Source organism: Podarcis melisellensis, assembly GCF_964234715.1.
Source record: "Podarcis melisellensis genome assembly, chromosome: 1".
Classification (NCBI taxonomy): domain Eukaryota; kingdom Metazoa; phylum Chordata; class Lepidosauria; order Squamata; family Lacertidae; genus Podarcis; species Podarcis melisellensis.
Window position 1 is genome coordinate 131295839 of NC_138528.1, and position 13286 is coordinate 131309124.

At 39.5% G+C, this 13286-nt stretch overlaps 1 protein-coding gene across 6 annotated transcripts in view; it reads right to left on the reverse strand.

Moving 5' to 3' along the window:
• Positions 1-655: 655 nt before the first annotated feature.
• Positions 656-13286, reverse strand: part of HDAC4 (histone deacetylase 4) — a 114227-nt gene continuing 101596 nt past the window's right edge. For all 6 annotated transcript variants that reach the window (XM_081908961.1, XM_081908963.1, XM_081908964.1 and 3 more), the window contains 4 exons: positions 11748-11881; positions 9198-9282; positions 7418-7562; positions 656-5610 (listed from right to left, as the gene is read on the reverse strand). In XM_081908961.1, coding sequence (XP_081765087.1) covers positions 5571-5610; positions 7418-7562; positions 9198-9282; positions 11748-11881 — 404 coding nt within the window. In that variant the 3' untranslated portion in view covers positions 656-5570. The remainder of the gene's footprint in view (positions 5611-7417; positions 7563-9197; positions 9283-11747; positions 11882-13286) is intronic.

A 13286-nucleotide genomic window follows, 5' to 3' on the forward strand; every position in this document is an offset into this window, starting at 1 on the left:
TTTTGGCCTGATTAGCACATTTTATACATTGTGTTTAGAATGTAATCTATGCTTTATCCACCTCTCTATTAATCTGGTTTTGCATGCATTTGGACTGAAATGCTACTGCCCTAGCAGAGACCATTTTGTTAGCCCGAGGGATAGTTTGGGAAATGCTAATGAATAATAGCGAGTTCCAGTGTTTCAACAGAAGTCTCGTCATCACTGAAGGAGTCTACTTGCGTCTGGGCTGCACGACTTCAGACCTTAGGTGATGGAGTGCTATTCCATACAAGCAAATACAAACCCTCTACACAGAAAACTAGAAGGAAAAACGAAGACAAAACACTTATCTGCAAGATCTAGTTTTGCATGTGTTTTTTGGTGGTGGTAGGTTTGTTAGGTGTATTCAGTCATGTGAGCCCCAACTTGCTGTTTGAAATTGTGCAATCCAGAAACAAGTCTTCCCCTCACTAGAACAAAGCCTTGAGATATGCTTGCTTCTTTAGAGAGACGTATCTGCAGAAGCTTTTCTGCTCCAGAGCTCTGAAGGCAACATATGCCAGATCTCCAAGTCATAGTCAGGAGGCGGCAACGCTAGTGTAGGAGTACAAGAATGAGTCAAACAACGGAAGACAAGAGATATGAAGATCAGCAACTGCAACAGAGATGGTACTATAATTCACTTTATCTTTTTATTTACACCACAAGAATAACAAGTTGTCATAATGTGGTACAAAATACTGGACTTCTATTAAAGTTGAAAGTGAAGTTGGTATTGTCAGAGAAAGACACCATTGGCCAGTAAAAAACAAGTGAAACAAAACAACAAAAACAGGAATGAGAGAGAGATATATAGAGCTAGGAAAAATAACCCAAAACCTTCAACCCCACCAAGTAAAGGAAAAAGGTGGTAAGAAAATCGAAGTACAAAGAATATGCTACCATCACTTAAAGGGTTCATACAGTTAAGAGTGAAACTGTGTCTAAATTACAGAATAAACTGGTAGCTGCTACCAATGGTGACAACATACTGAGCATGTATAGGTATAAAGCAGAATATAATAAGAGTTACAACTTTTGGTACTACATATTTGTAATAAGCTCTTGGGTGAATAGATTTCCATCCCACATACATAGCATCTCCAATGTAGAGCACCAGAAGTGTTAGATTCTTTGTTTTTCCTCTTTTTTCTTTCTATCAATAGGATTTTTCATCAATATCAAATACACGGTGAAGCTCAACTATCACTATGAAGAAACTTCATTTCCTGCTGATATAAAGTTTGTTTGAAACCACAGTGTTTGCACATCACTGCTTAAAAGTGAAATCTATTGATACATCTTTCAAAATAAAAATGTTAACACAGCTGTGCTGAAGAGTTAACTCTTAAAAGTTCTTGACATTTTTATCTGAGCATTAATATAAAAAGAAGTTGGCATATGTTTGCCTGCCTTATCCCTTTCCTGCCTAAATGAAAAACAAAAACAAAAAACTCCTCCCCCCTTAAAGAAAAATGACACAGGCAGTTACTTGTGTGTTCTGTACAGTTTCCCCTAGAACATTATTTCCACATAAATACAATAAACTCTATTATTGGTTTGTCACAAGTGCTAGATATTTTTTTCTCTTAAAATGACAAATGTTTAAGTAGTCCTTTGTATTTTTTAAATTTTACAATAAAAAGCACAGGTCCTTAATAAGTTCAGTAAGACAAACTCCCCCCCCCCTCATGCTCCTCACTTTAATTTGCATGACAGAAAACACCCCAACAGTTTATCTGTTGCTAATGCCATTAGAGGGGGTTTCTCTTTCCAAAGCTGCCACGTGTGGCGTGCAAAATCTGTATACAATATAAAGACATGCCAACCTAACAGACCATGCAACCTCAAGGTGTAGGAAACTTAAAAAAATATATTCATATATATATTTTTATGTATATATATATATATATTTATATATATATATCAATGCCCATAAAATGTGGGCCCAAAGGTTTACAAAAGGAAGAATGGAATGAGTACATGACTAATAAAAAGGAATGTTTGTGTACTGAAAGTAAAATAAACCCCAAATACTCAACTATTAGTACTTTGTACTACCACCTGGATCTTCCTTCTGGGTAATACAGCTTCAAGATGTTCCTTTGTTTCTAAATTGCTACAAGAGAAGAGTTGTAATAAGCCACCCAATACCTTGGAAGCTGAGTTAGCAAAAACCTCGAGTATCTTGCTGGTGGAACTCAGGTACCTCATATATTCATAGTCTATAAAAATGTGGGAAGCATAGGTATGTTGCCCAAATCAGCTTGGATTCTTAGTTTAGCCATAGAGCTCACAAGTAGGTCCATGTTAAGTGGGGGAAACAAGGCTACGGTGGTACCTTCCCAACAGCCATGATGCTCATGTTTGCCTTGTGCTATTGGAGCAAGGTTAGGCAACAGCAATTTTAAAAAGATCTCAGAATTCTGGATTATGGAACAGACTGACGTATAACAAAGTTGTTTGTGACTTTAGAAAGGCAATGATGTAGCAACGCTTGTTTGTAAGAAACAAAGTAAGAGTCCTAAAATCAACAACATTGAAAGCAGTTACCAAATACTCCAGGCCAACGTGTCAACACCGTTGAGTTGTGTGTACCAGCAATTTCTTGCAATGAAAAAGTACCGTATTTACTCAAATGTAATGTGCACCTTTTTTGGCCAAATTACATTGCGAAAATTAGGGCGCGTTTTAGATTTGATGCTGCATTTACAGTCACCAGCAAATACTTTTTTGGTTCCAAGGTTTTGAGGTGCGCATTAAATTTCATGATGCATTAGACTTGCGTAAATACAGTAAGTATTTTGAAAACATGTAAAGTGGTGTTGAAAATAAAATGTATTATAGACTGAAGTAATTGTGGATGCATCACTTTTATCAACAGTCATAAAGGGCTAAACTAACAAAATATGAAATCAGATGATTCCACAGCAAAAATCTTTAAAGATCACAGCAGCAAGGTAGTCATTTTATAAAATATACATTTTATCTTTACTGTCAAACTTTACTCTTAGAGTATGCTCTTGGCAGTTCTAATGCCAAAAAGTATTCATCAATTTGCATGTATTTGGGTTAGCAATAACTCAAATATTGTAGTGTGTCTTAAAAATTGCATATCAAGCATTAAATAAAAACCTCAAACTCTCTCCAGCACTCAGTCGGATTTGTAATTAAATTCTCACAATTCTGATTTTAATGGAATGAAGAAAAACAAAAACAACTTTTCAGAACCAGAAAATAAGTTACTACAAAGTGACCCTGTCAGTTATCATAACAAAAATATTAAAAAAGGAAAATACCACTGGTTATTCAGATGAGGGGCATGTAATATCCTACACTGCTTGAAAAAGAACACATGAATTCAGTCTCCTCCAGATATCTAATTTCACCACTAAAAGTTTAGTTACTTATTCTGAGGGTCAACTCCCCTCACCTCAAAAGGCAACTGGGGGGATAGGAAATAGTGACCAAGATTAGCAGTCTCCCAGCCAAAAAGAAGATATTAATATTACGATTCACTGTGAAATAGTCTGTTAGAGGACCAGAGTGGTTTAAGAAAAGTTCTGTGTGTATGTGTTAGCATTAACTGCATGAGAGTTTGGCAGACCTCCAACATGGTCACTAAATTTATTAATGCCTTTAATAATCCTTGTCACACTCTATACTGAGGATATAGGATACATCGCTCTTTGTAATATTAATATATTTTTAAGGTTAAGAAAGCTCCTTATTTTTTTAAATGTAGCATAGCAACTATGACTGCAGAACTGATAAAATATACAATCAGTTTCCTGATATAAAAAATACCTTGGAATCCTTCCTTTTGTGAAAAGGGCTTTCTAAAAACAAAGCCTAACAATTTGCAACTGTCCCACATGACCATGAAAACTCTTGATGGTACGAAAGGCCAAACACAAATAAAACTCCAGTGTGGAAAGTGACACAGGTCAAGAAAATGGTTACTGTTTAGAAACACAGCTGTCCAATGGAAAATAAAATGAAAATTAATGCAATAAGGCTGTTTTAAGGATTTTGTAAAAACCAATATAAAATAAAGCAACAGCAAATACATATTTACTAAAAAACTCATTTTGTTAAAAGAAGATCAAAATTAAAAATCTTAAATTAAAATAGTGATGTTAGGGTAGTTGCCTAGCGGCTAAAATGTTGGCATTCTGAAAGCATTCCAAACTACAGTTTGAAAATGGTCAAGTTTCAAACAAGATCCCTTTTCTAAAAACCCTTACACTCCAATTCACAAATAAATCTTTTGCAAGGGAACTTCCAATGGCTACCATTGTAATCTGCATTTATTTATATATTTTGTATAAATGCATTATAAATATTTTATCAATAATTTGTAAGAGTCGCGTTTCTAAGCTTGGAATACATTTGGAATATACATTATACATATACATTTATATAATTATACCTAAAATATTAAGCAGTATATCATGCTAGTTGCTTTTAATAAAAAGCATTCCAATTTTTTAAAATTTGCAGTTGTATCTGACGCATGCTTTTACAACCAAATTGATAGTTAAAATGGTTATACATAATGTGTAGGAGAAGATGTTGGGATTTTTTAATCAATCGTTGAATTTTAGAAACCCAACAGTATTTGCCACATTAATGGCAACTACCTTAATTTTCATTTTAAACAGCAATAAAAGAAAACAAAACAAAATCCAAACTTGTCAACTGTTTGGGAGAAGCTCCGGCCATTACTTGCCAGCAGAAATCCTAGAGCCTTTCTTGCTGATTGCAGTTCTCAGCTGCCCGCCCTTCCAGAAGAATTACTGCAGAGTTCTTTTCTTTAAGGCATTGTTCATCAAAACGTCAGAAAAAACCAGCTGCCCAAAATCAATCCAATCTTTTTTTTTAAAGGCACAAACTCTTCAGATGGCTTTGGAGATGCTAAAGCCAATCCCCTTTCTGGGCTTTCTTCCTTGGTTTACGTTCTTCCTCGCCACACATATATAGTCTGTCTGCATGTATATTAGGTATAAAAAAGCTTAGTTCTCTTTTCACCCTTCATATAAAGGAAAAAAAAGACTTCTCATATTGTTTGGGTTTTGAAGAGAGTGTCTGGATCACAGGTAGGCAAGAGCCACAAAAATAAAACATAAAACACAAAACTACAATATGGTCTGAGTGGTCTGAACGGAGGATAATCAAACTTTTAAGCACCAGTTTTAAATGAAAGTTGTCATATCTGTGTTTAATCTTTGATTTCTTTCTTTTTAAAAAGTTGGCAACTTTGCCAAATACTTCACTGGCTTCTTGCCTCTCAAACTTCCATTTAGGAAAAGAGGAAGAACGCTCAGCGCATATGTCTTTAATATTTCTGCTCTTCACCTGCACTTTTTCTTTTCCACAAGCATATTCTGTACAGATACAGAGAGATTTAGCTTTCTTTTACGCATGGCTGCCTTTCTGTAGTCTGGAAGAAAACCATGACAGGATGCAGGAGTAACAAGAGAAAGCTTCTTGGCAGAGCTTCAAGACAAGACGAACAAACAGGAGAACTCCAGCCTCAAAGATGCCTGCTACAGGGGAGGGTCCTCTTCCATGGGCTCCTCGTCTGGCCTGGAAACAAATGCATTGAGAGGAGTCAAAAAGAAGGAAGCAGATGGAGGTACAGAGCAAGCAAGTCTCCACAAGGCTCCTTGTGACTGGATATATTGTTTGCAGATTTACCTCCTTCAGCTTAAAGACCTAGGCAGGACTTGGGGAGGCCAAACTTAATAGCATGTGACCATGAGAAACAAAACCTCATTCTCTTCTTTATCTACTCAATGAAAGTAGAGTATTACTGAAATTTTAGCCCTGATAAAATGATAGTTTATAAATTTATAACTTTTAATAAGCTTACAAAAGTAGGGAATGAATGAAGAAATTCACACAGAACATTCATCGGGGAATCACAGTTACATCTGTATCACTTTCATATCGCTTACTCATTACTTTCACAAGAAGTCAAATTTAAATATTGTTGTGATGCACAACGATATAAAAGACTCTTGTGTTTTCACACTATAACGATAGACAGTGATCTGAACACTTGCAATACTTCATAGCTGACTTTGTAATTTGATTCTGAGTAGCTTTAGCCTCCATGAACTTTACTAAACAGCATCTATCCACCTGTGTTAAGGAGTCATAGACTCATACGTCATGCATTTAATGTTAATAAGCATCAGGGCCTAGTTAGTAAAATCTGCCTGCTTTTTTTTATAAAACAACAACTGGAAAGAGGACAAGGCCCCCTAGATTATGAGGCCCTGGGCTGCAGCCCCCTCGGTCTGCATGTAAATGTGGCACTGCCATCAGGGTTTCTTTAGGCCATCACGCTGTGTCTCTGTAGGTAGAGGAGGATATTCATGAGTAGAGCAGGAGTTCTTGACATGAAAATGTCCACTGCTTGCTCCTTCTCTGCCACTAATCATTCAACAACAAAGGGCAAAAAGGAGGCATTCTGGAGCAGATTGTAAGCTTTCCTGGCAGAGCAATTTTCCTTCTCAGCGGTCTTAATGAGAAGGACAATTTCAAAAAACCAACCCGCAGTTAGCCAAAAAACCTAACCAAAATGAAGAGGAAAATGTTGCCCTTACTTTCGCCATGACTGAGTCTAGAACAGCTTTGGATTGGGCAGATCCACCTTCCTTCAAACCCTCCCCATCCCATTTGGATTACTCTGTTATATTCATAATAATCAGTTGGGAACTTCTGGAGATAAATCTGGCTTCCCAACTTTAATAAAGAATCAGGGTGATGTTTAGTTTCCACCTCCATTCAACATTATTAAGCTACAAAGCACTCAGCCTTGAAAAATGCATGGTGGTTCTTCAAATTTTGAAGGCCACAAAATAAAAGTACTTTAATATTAGAAAGGACTTCCCGGATAAATGCAATTTTCTAGACCCACTTGATGGGAGACCTGAGAGCAGCTTTAGAATCTATAGAGGAATATTTCATATTATGGTAAGCAATTGGTTCCACTGTTCAGTTATTCAGAACCGTTGTGTTCCTGACCCCCACGCATGTCGGTGAGCATGCATAATCCTGCCCCATTTTCTGACCACTTCCGAGTTGTGGTGATGCGCACTCATGGAGTTATACAGGCAATGATCAATTGATGTACTTCTAGTATTAAACATAAATCAATCCTGCTGCAGCTTGAAGCTAATACATCTTACCAGCAAACAAGTCTTTTCAAAGTATTGCACTGAATTTTATTTTTCTCCTTGCTGAATACAACCCTTTTTTGTTTTTCTTCAAATCAGGACACTATGCTGAAGCCCAATGTGCTTCACCTGCAGATGCCTAATTTCCCACTTTTTGCCTAAAATACCACTGTTTTAGATATAAGCAGATGGAAAGAAGTGAAGCTCACTTTTTGTCATGTGGTGGTTTGACCCCCACTGATAATGATGCCATAGCTGTTACAGTTTCTGCTTCTTCGTTCTCACACTTCTGTGCGTCTATCAAAGAATAGCTGACTGTTGAGGAATAGCGCTGGAGTGAGTGCCAGTACTTACCTAGAGGAAATAAAAAATGATATGCCATAAGGCAATCCACTACTGCCCACTGCTTTTAGTACAGCTACAGGAAAATCCCAACCATTATCACTACTACTGACATAGCACCATCCATGTACATAGCATTTTACAAAGAACAGGTTTAACAGGTCCTACCCAAAGTGTCTCACACAGGGAAACAATAGGATGCTGGGCCTGGAGTAGAGTGGGGAACCTCTGGCCTGCAGGCCAGATTTGGCATGCCAAGGGTCCTGATTTGGCCTGTGAAACATGGGTGTAGCCAAGGGGAGCGGGCAGGGAGGGGAGCTGCCCCCCTAAATCAATACAAAGCAATACAAATCTGAGGTTATGCCCCCCTAACAAAAGCCTGCCCCCCCTAACAAAAATTCTGGCTACACCCATGCTGTGAGACTGTTTTCCTTAGACTTCACCCACCTGTCCCACATTCAACCTGATATGTGACATCCAGGCAGGACATGTGGGGCAGGGACAGACATGGCTGGATCAGCTGCACCACTGAGCTTCCCTTGCAGAATTGTTTTGCAGAAAGGAATGACTGAAATCCCTGCCCATCACCACTTGGGAAGTGAGTTCAACCCTGTAGCATTGGCTACAGCTTCCCTTGGGAGAACTCAAGCACACAGCTGGCCTGCGGAAAGCAGCTTTGTCAGCCCTGCGCTTGGTGTTTTGCTGAACCGTCTCTTGTGCTGGGGTTCCCAGGCGCTCAGCAAGCTGGCTGCCAGGTGCTTGGGAAGTGCTGCAAGAGGACTTGGACAGGTGGGCCAGACAACACACCTGCCCATCATCTGGCATCATGATCTCAGGTGATTGTCCTGCCCACATGCTGAAAGTTGGTCAAAGGCAAAAAAAATTCAATAGGCTTAAAAATTAAAGTTTTAATATATTTATTTATACAACTTATATCCCACTCCTAATCACAAGTGATCTTATCGTAGATCACAATTTACAAAACAAAACACATCCATCCATACAAAATACAATTAAAAGCTCACCATCTATCTATCAAATATTATAATCAATATGGCCGTGAGGCAGCATGCGCAAGATGCACTTTAACCATGCAACCATATGCATAAGAAACATAAAGTGAAGTGGCTGGCAAGTAACCCGTTAGCCCATTCCAAAAGAAGTGATTTATGAGACAAATTCCAAATAATCTGCATTCTCCACCTCATTTTCCCACCATGTTTCCTTTTTCCAAGATCAGATACTGAACTCATGACAATTTATTTGCCTCATTACAGTTTCATTCTCCAGGTATTTGTGCTATTTGCATTTTTTAGTATTGAAACTTTGGGGCTTTTCTATTACATTATGCATTTTGATTCTTACTTGTGTATATTATGTTTTTAATTGATTTTGTTAGTTCTAATGGTTTACTCTTTGCTTTTGGGTGCTTGTGGAATAACCCTTCTGATTTTATATGATGAAACATTTAATATAATTTCTTTCAGAATTATTTTACATCTCCATAGATTTTCTTAGTGTAAAGCAGTCTGCATGCAAGTTGAAGTTGTGGTTTTTTATTATGTGAGTTAAAGCTTCATTTTAAACTGATGAAATCAGGAACTCTGCTTAACTGTGGAATAGCAAGGACTGCTCCCAGGTACTCACTGTGTATTTCAATGACCTTCTCAATGGAATGTACTGCATTAGCATTTGCTCTCTGCTGTAATACCTTTTCAGGAATAGGATCAAGCTGAAATGATTAAAAACGTGCACTTTAGATTAATTGAATTTTAAAAATAAGTATTATTTCAACAGTTGTTATAGAATTCTACATAACCAAGTCATGCTTACTGTCTGGCTGTTAACACTACTGACTACTCACCACTTCCTACAAGCCTGTCCTACCACTTCCTACAAGGATAAAATGCGGCTCTTCCATTCCTAGTTTCTTTCTGAAAGCAGGACACAACTTTCGAGAGTGGCAGTGCCCTGCCCTTTGCTGCCTCACTATAATCTATAAGTGCTGCTTCTTTTCCATTCCCTCAAAAAATGCTGTTGCCTCTAACCCTTTACAGAAAAGAACTCTGAAATAAAAAATGTTCTAATTATCTGTTTGTTTGTTTGTTTGTTTTTAAATGCAGTTCTGTGGCCACCTTCAGCAATCTAGGAGTGGTGGCTTCTCATTTATATTTGGCAACGTGAAGCAGCTTTCACTTGGCACTTCCAATGTGTTAATATTCTTTGAAATTTTCCAATCGGGACCTTATTTTGACAGTCTTCTATCACAAATGAATGAACCTGACCATATTCGAAAATGGCATACTCTAGGGACAAAGGTGAAAGATTTAAGAACTTTAAGTATGACACTCTGACTCTTCAGCACATTTTAAGGCTTCTAAAATTCAAATATTGACTCCTGCTGATCTAAATTCTTACCTTAAAACAGAAACAAAATACCCTTTTGTGTGTAAGAAGAAATTATGAAGGCGGAGTGGGGGGCATTAAGGGTTTGCCTGCCTGTGGAATGGAATGGGTTACTGATTCGCTTTCTAGATTTTGTATTAAGTCCTAGTTTACTGCCTAGGGCCACACAAAACCAAGTGTGAAAAAGGAGAGCAGCTCTATTGGGGCCCAGAGTAGCTGATAAGCCTGAAGAGGGACTGGGAGTATTAGGATGGCAGGAGATATATAGCATTTGTTGCCCTTGTCCTGGAGAAAGCAAAGCTATGGCAGCTCACCAGGAAGTCTCTGCAATTGTGAAGTCTATTACATTGATTACAGAAACAGTTGAACAACTCTAAAACCGCACTAGCATTTTGAATGGTAGCCTCAGCTGTGATAATACCAAATGTGGATCAGGTGCTTTGAGGCCCAACAGGAAGTAAAGAGTTGCTGAAATATGTGTGGCCCTCACAATGGATGGCTTGCTCCTGTTGTGGTATAATGTGGTCCTTAGGGGAGATTTGTATTGTACAGGTGCACAGACTATCACTGAACTGGTGCTTGAGGTCACTGATCCTTATATGTCTATTCCTATTGGGCTCCTTAGTAGGCATTGGGCTTGTGGGATTCACTCAAAATAAGCAACACACACCTTACGCACATCCACAAATGAGAACCATCAAAAGACATTTCTTGAAAACATGCTTCCTCAATAGAGGCATCAATAAACTTCTTGGGCTTGGTTAAAAAAACACACCATTTGTTTCCTAATAGAAACTTCTACTGAAAACATTTGTTGTAGCTTGGCTATCAAGCATGTGAAGTCCCCATCTCAAAACCACACTTTAGCCATAAATCTAGTTACAGGTAGGTAGCCATGTTGGTCTGCCATAGTCAAAACAAAATAAAAAAATTCCTTCCAGTAGCACCTTAGCGACCAACAAAGTTTGTTATTGATATGAGCTTTCGTGTATCTGAAGAAGTGTGCATGCACACGAAAGCTCATACCAATAACTAACTCTGGAGCTGATCATGGTTGACATAATCATCTGTAAGATAAATACAAAGTCATTCTTCCACAGTTATTCCCAAATAGGTTGTTTACTTGGGGTTTCTGAGGGTATCCCTTGAGCTTCTCTCATATAGCTGCTGTACACTCCAATAGGGAAAAGAGCAAAGAACTGGAGCCGGACATGGGTGTAGCCGAGGAGGGGCAGGAGGGCAGCTGCCCCCCTAGATCCACAAACATTATGGAAAAGCATTGAAAGTACTTAATTATTTGAGGTTCTGCCCTCCCAGCAGAAGCCTCTCCCACCCCTCCCGGCAGAAGCTATGCTATCTGAACTTTCATTTGTTAAAAAAAGCTGAATACCTTTTGTGGTTCCCCTAAAAAAAAAGCTCAGCCGCCCCACCCCAACAAAAATCCTGGCTACGCCCATGCAGCAGGAAATAGTAAAAAGGGGCCAGTAAAAGAACAGGAAAATTTCTGGGCAACTCCAGTGTCTAAATGTATTTCTCGATTGCCAAAATCAACTAGATTTTCCAGACCTCTCACTATCAAGATTTTAATAGGACAAGTGTAGCGTGAGTGACTTGAGGATTTTAGCATGATTGATTATTGTTCTTATACAGAAAATATTGCCCAATACATAACAATACAAAACTGATAGGTTTCAAACTGAGATTATAATATAATCACTGATGGTATATCACAGTATGTGTGTAAAAATAAATAAAAAATAAATAACAACTTTGCTTTGGTATTTTTTATACCTCAATTCCTAGCAAAGCAGAAACGCACGCTTCAGACGCATCACAAATGGCTGTTAGGTCATGGCCTCCTTCAAGAGCTAAAATGATTCGTCCTCCAGCAAGACCCATGAGCTGTTTTGTCAGGTACCCAAAGCCTGAGATGCAAGAAATGCAAGAAAGGGCAACAATTAACAGATTTAATTTATTCTATAAAGTTGGAAATATTATAAAAATGAATAAAATTACTTATAAAGGTATTTGGTAGAACCAAACTTATTTAATCACATTGCATTGCATTCAACTAAGTTGTCATGTGTACACAAGGACTTATGCAATGGAACACGGCCCCCCATGCTTTCCCCACCCCCACTCTAAATTTGTTCCAGAGGGTTGGGGGAAACTGTCAAACCAGATGGGGGGGGGGGAGGGAGGGAATGGGGCAACTTTGTTGGTTTGCTGCATTTGCAAAACCAAAGGGACCTCTCCAGGGTGCAAGCTTGGGCAGCGTGTCCAAGACCTCCCGTCCCAGTCTCACGGATGTGTTGCAACGCAAAGCAAAATACTTGGCACCAGCTTGGCTACCGGAGTTGCCAGAAGGAGACATACAAGATGCCATCCAAACATTCTAGGGACTCCACTCCAGAACTGTGTAGGGTTTACTCCTTAGCCTTTTCTTCTCCTGAAGATATCCCACAAGGTACAGATTTTTTTCCCGGGTTTACTCCAGACGTCTTCCTCACAAGACAGGTCCCTAACTCACCGTGGGTTTAAGACCCACTGGCTACTCTTCACCTGGTTTAGTCAACCAGTCAAAGCCATTACCTGGGCTACGGCCACCGTCACAAGCTGATAGCTTCTAGGAGCCACAGATGAGAGCGGAGTGCAGGGTGAGGACCAAAGTAGGACAAACCACCCAGAAGGAGTGTTCCCCACCAGAGATCCCTTTGTTGGCTGCAACTCATTATTTGTTAACGTGTTTTGTGATTCAACCAAAACTTTTTACACCTCCAAAGAACTTATGGTTTGCACACTCAGCCCTTATGGTTTGCACATTCACCACAAGCAGGGCTTTCCCCCCACTGGAACTCACCGGAACTGCATCTGGCACCTCTCAGCTAGGGGGTGGGGTGGGGGGGAGAGAAGAGAGACCTGACCAGCCTCAGCAAAACCCCGCTGGCACTTCCGGCTCCTGAAGGTGATATCCTCTAGGAGCTCCAGAGAGGGGCAGGCAGGATGGAGGTGCAGGACGGCTTTGCTGAGGCTCTTCTGCAAACTGACACGCAGAAAAGCCACACCTCAGCTGAAGAAGCCCCCATGCTGCTCTGCCTCACAGGCAGGCAAGCCATCACTTTCTCCTGGGAGGAAGAGGAAGTCCCTCCCCCACCCTCCATGCGTAGGTGGCTGAGGTAGCCCCACAAGTGAAGCCTGACAGAAGTTGCCTCTGGCTTGTGAGGAGAAACCGCCACCCAAAAATATATCCTCTTTGGGCTCTGGGGTGGGTTTTCTGAGAGAGATACATTCTGGCACCTTTTGGTCTGTAACAGGCATAGGCAAACTCTG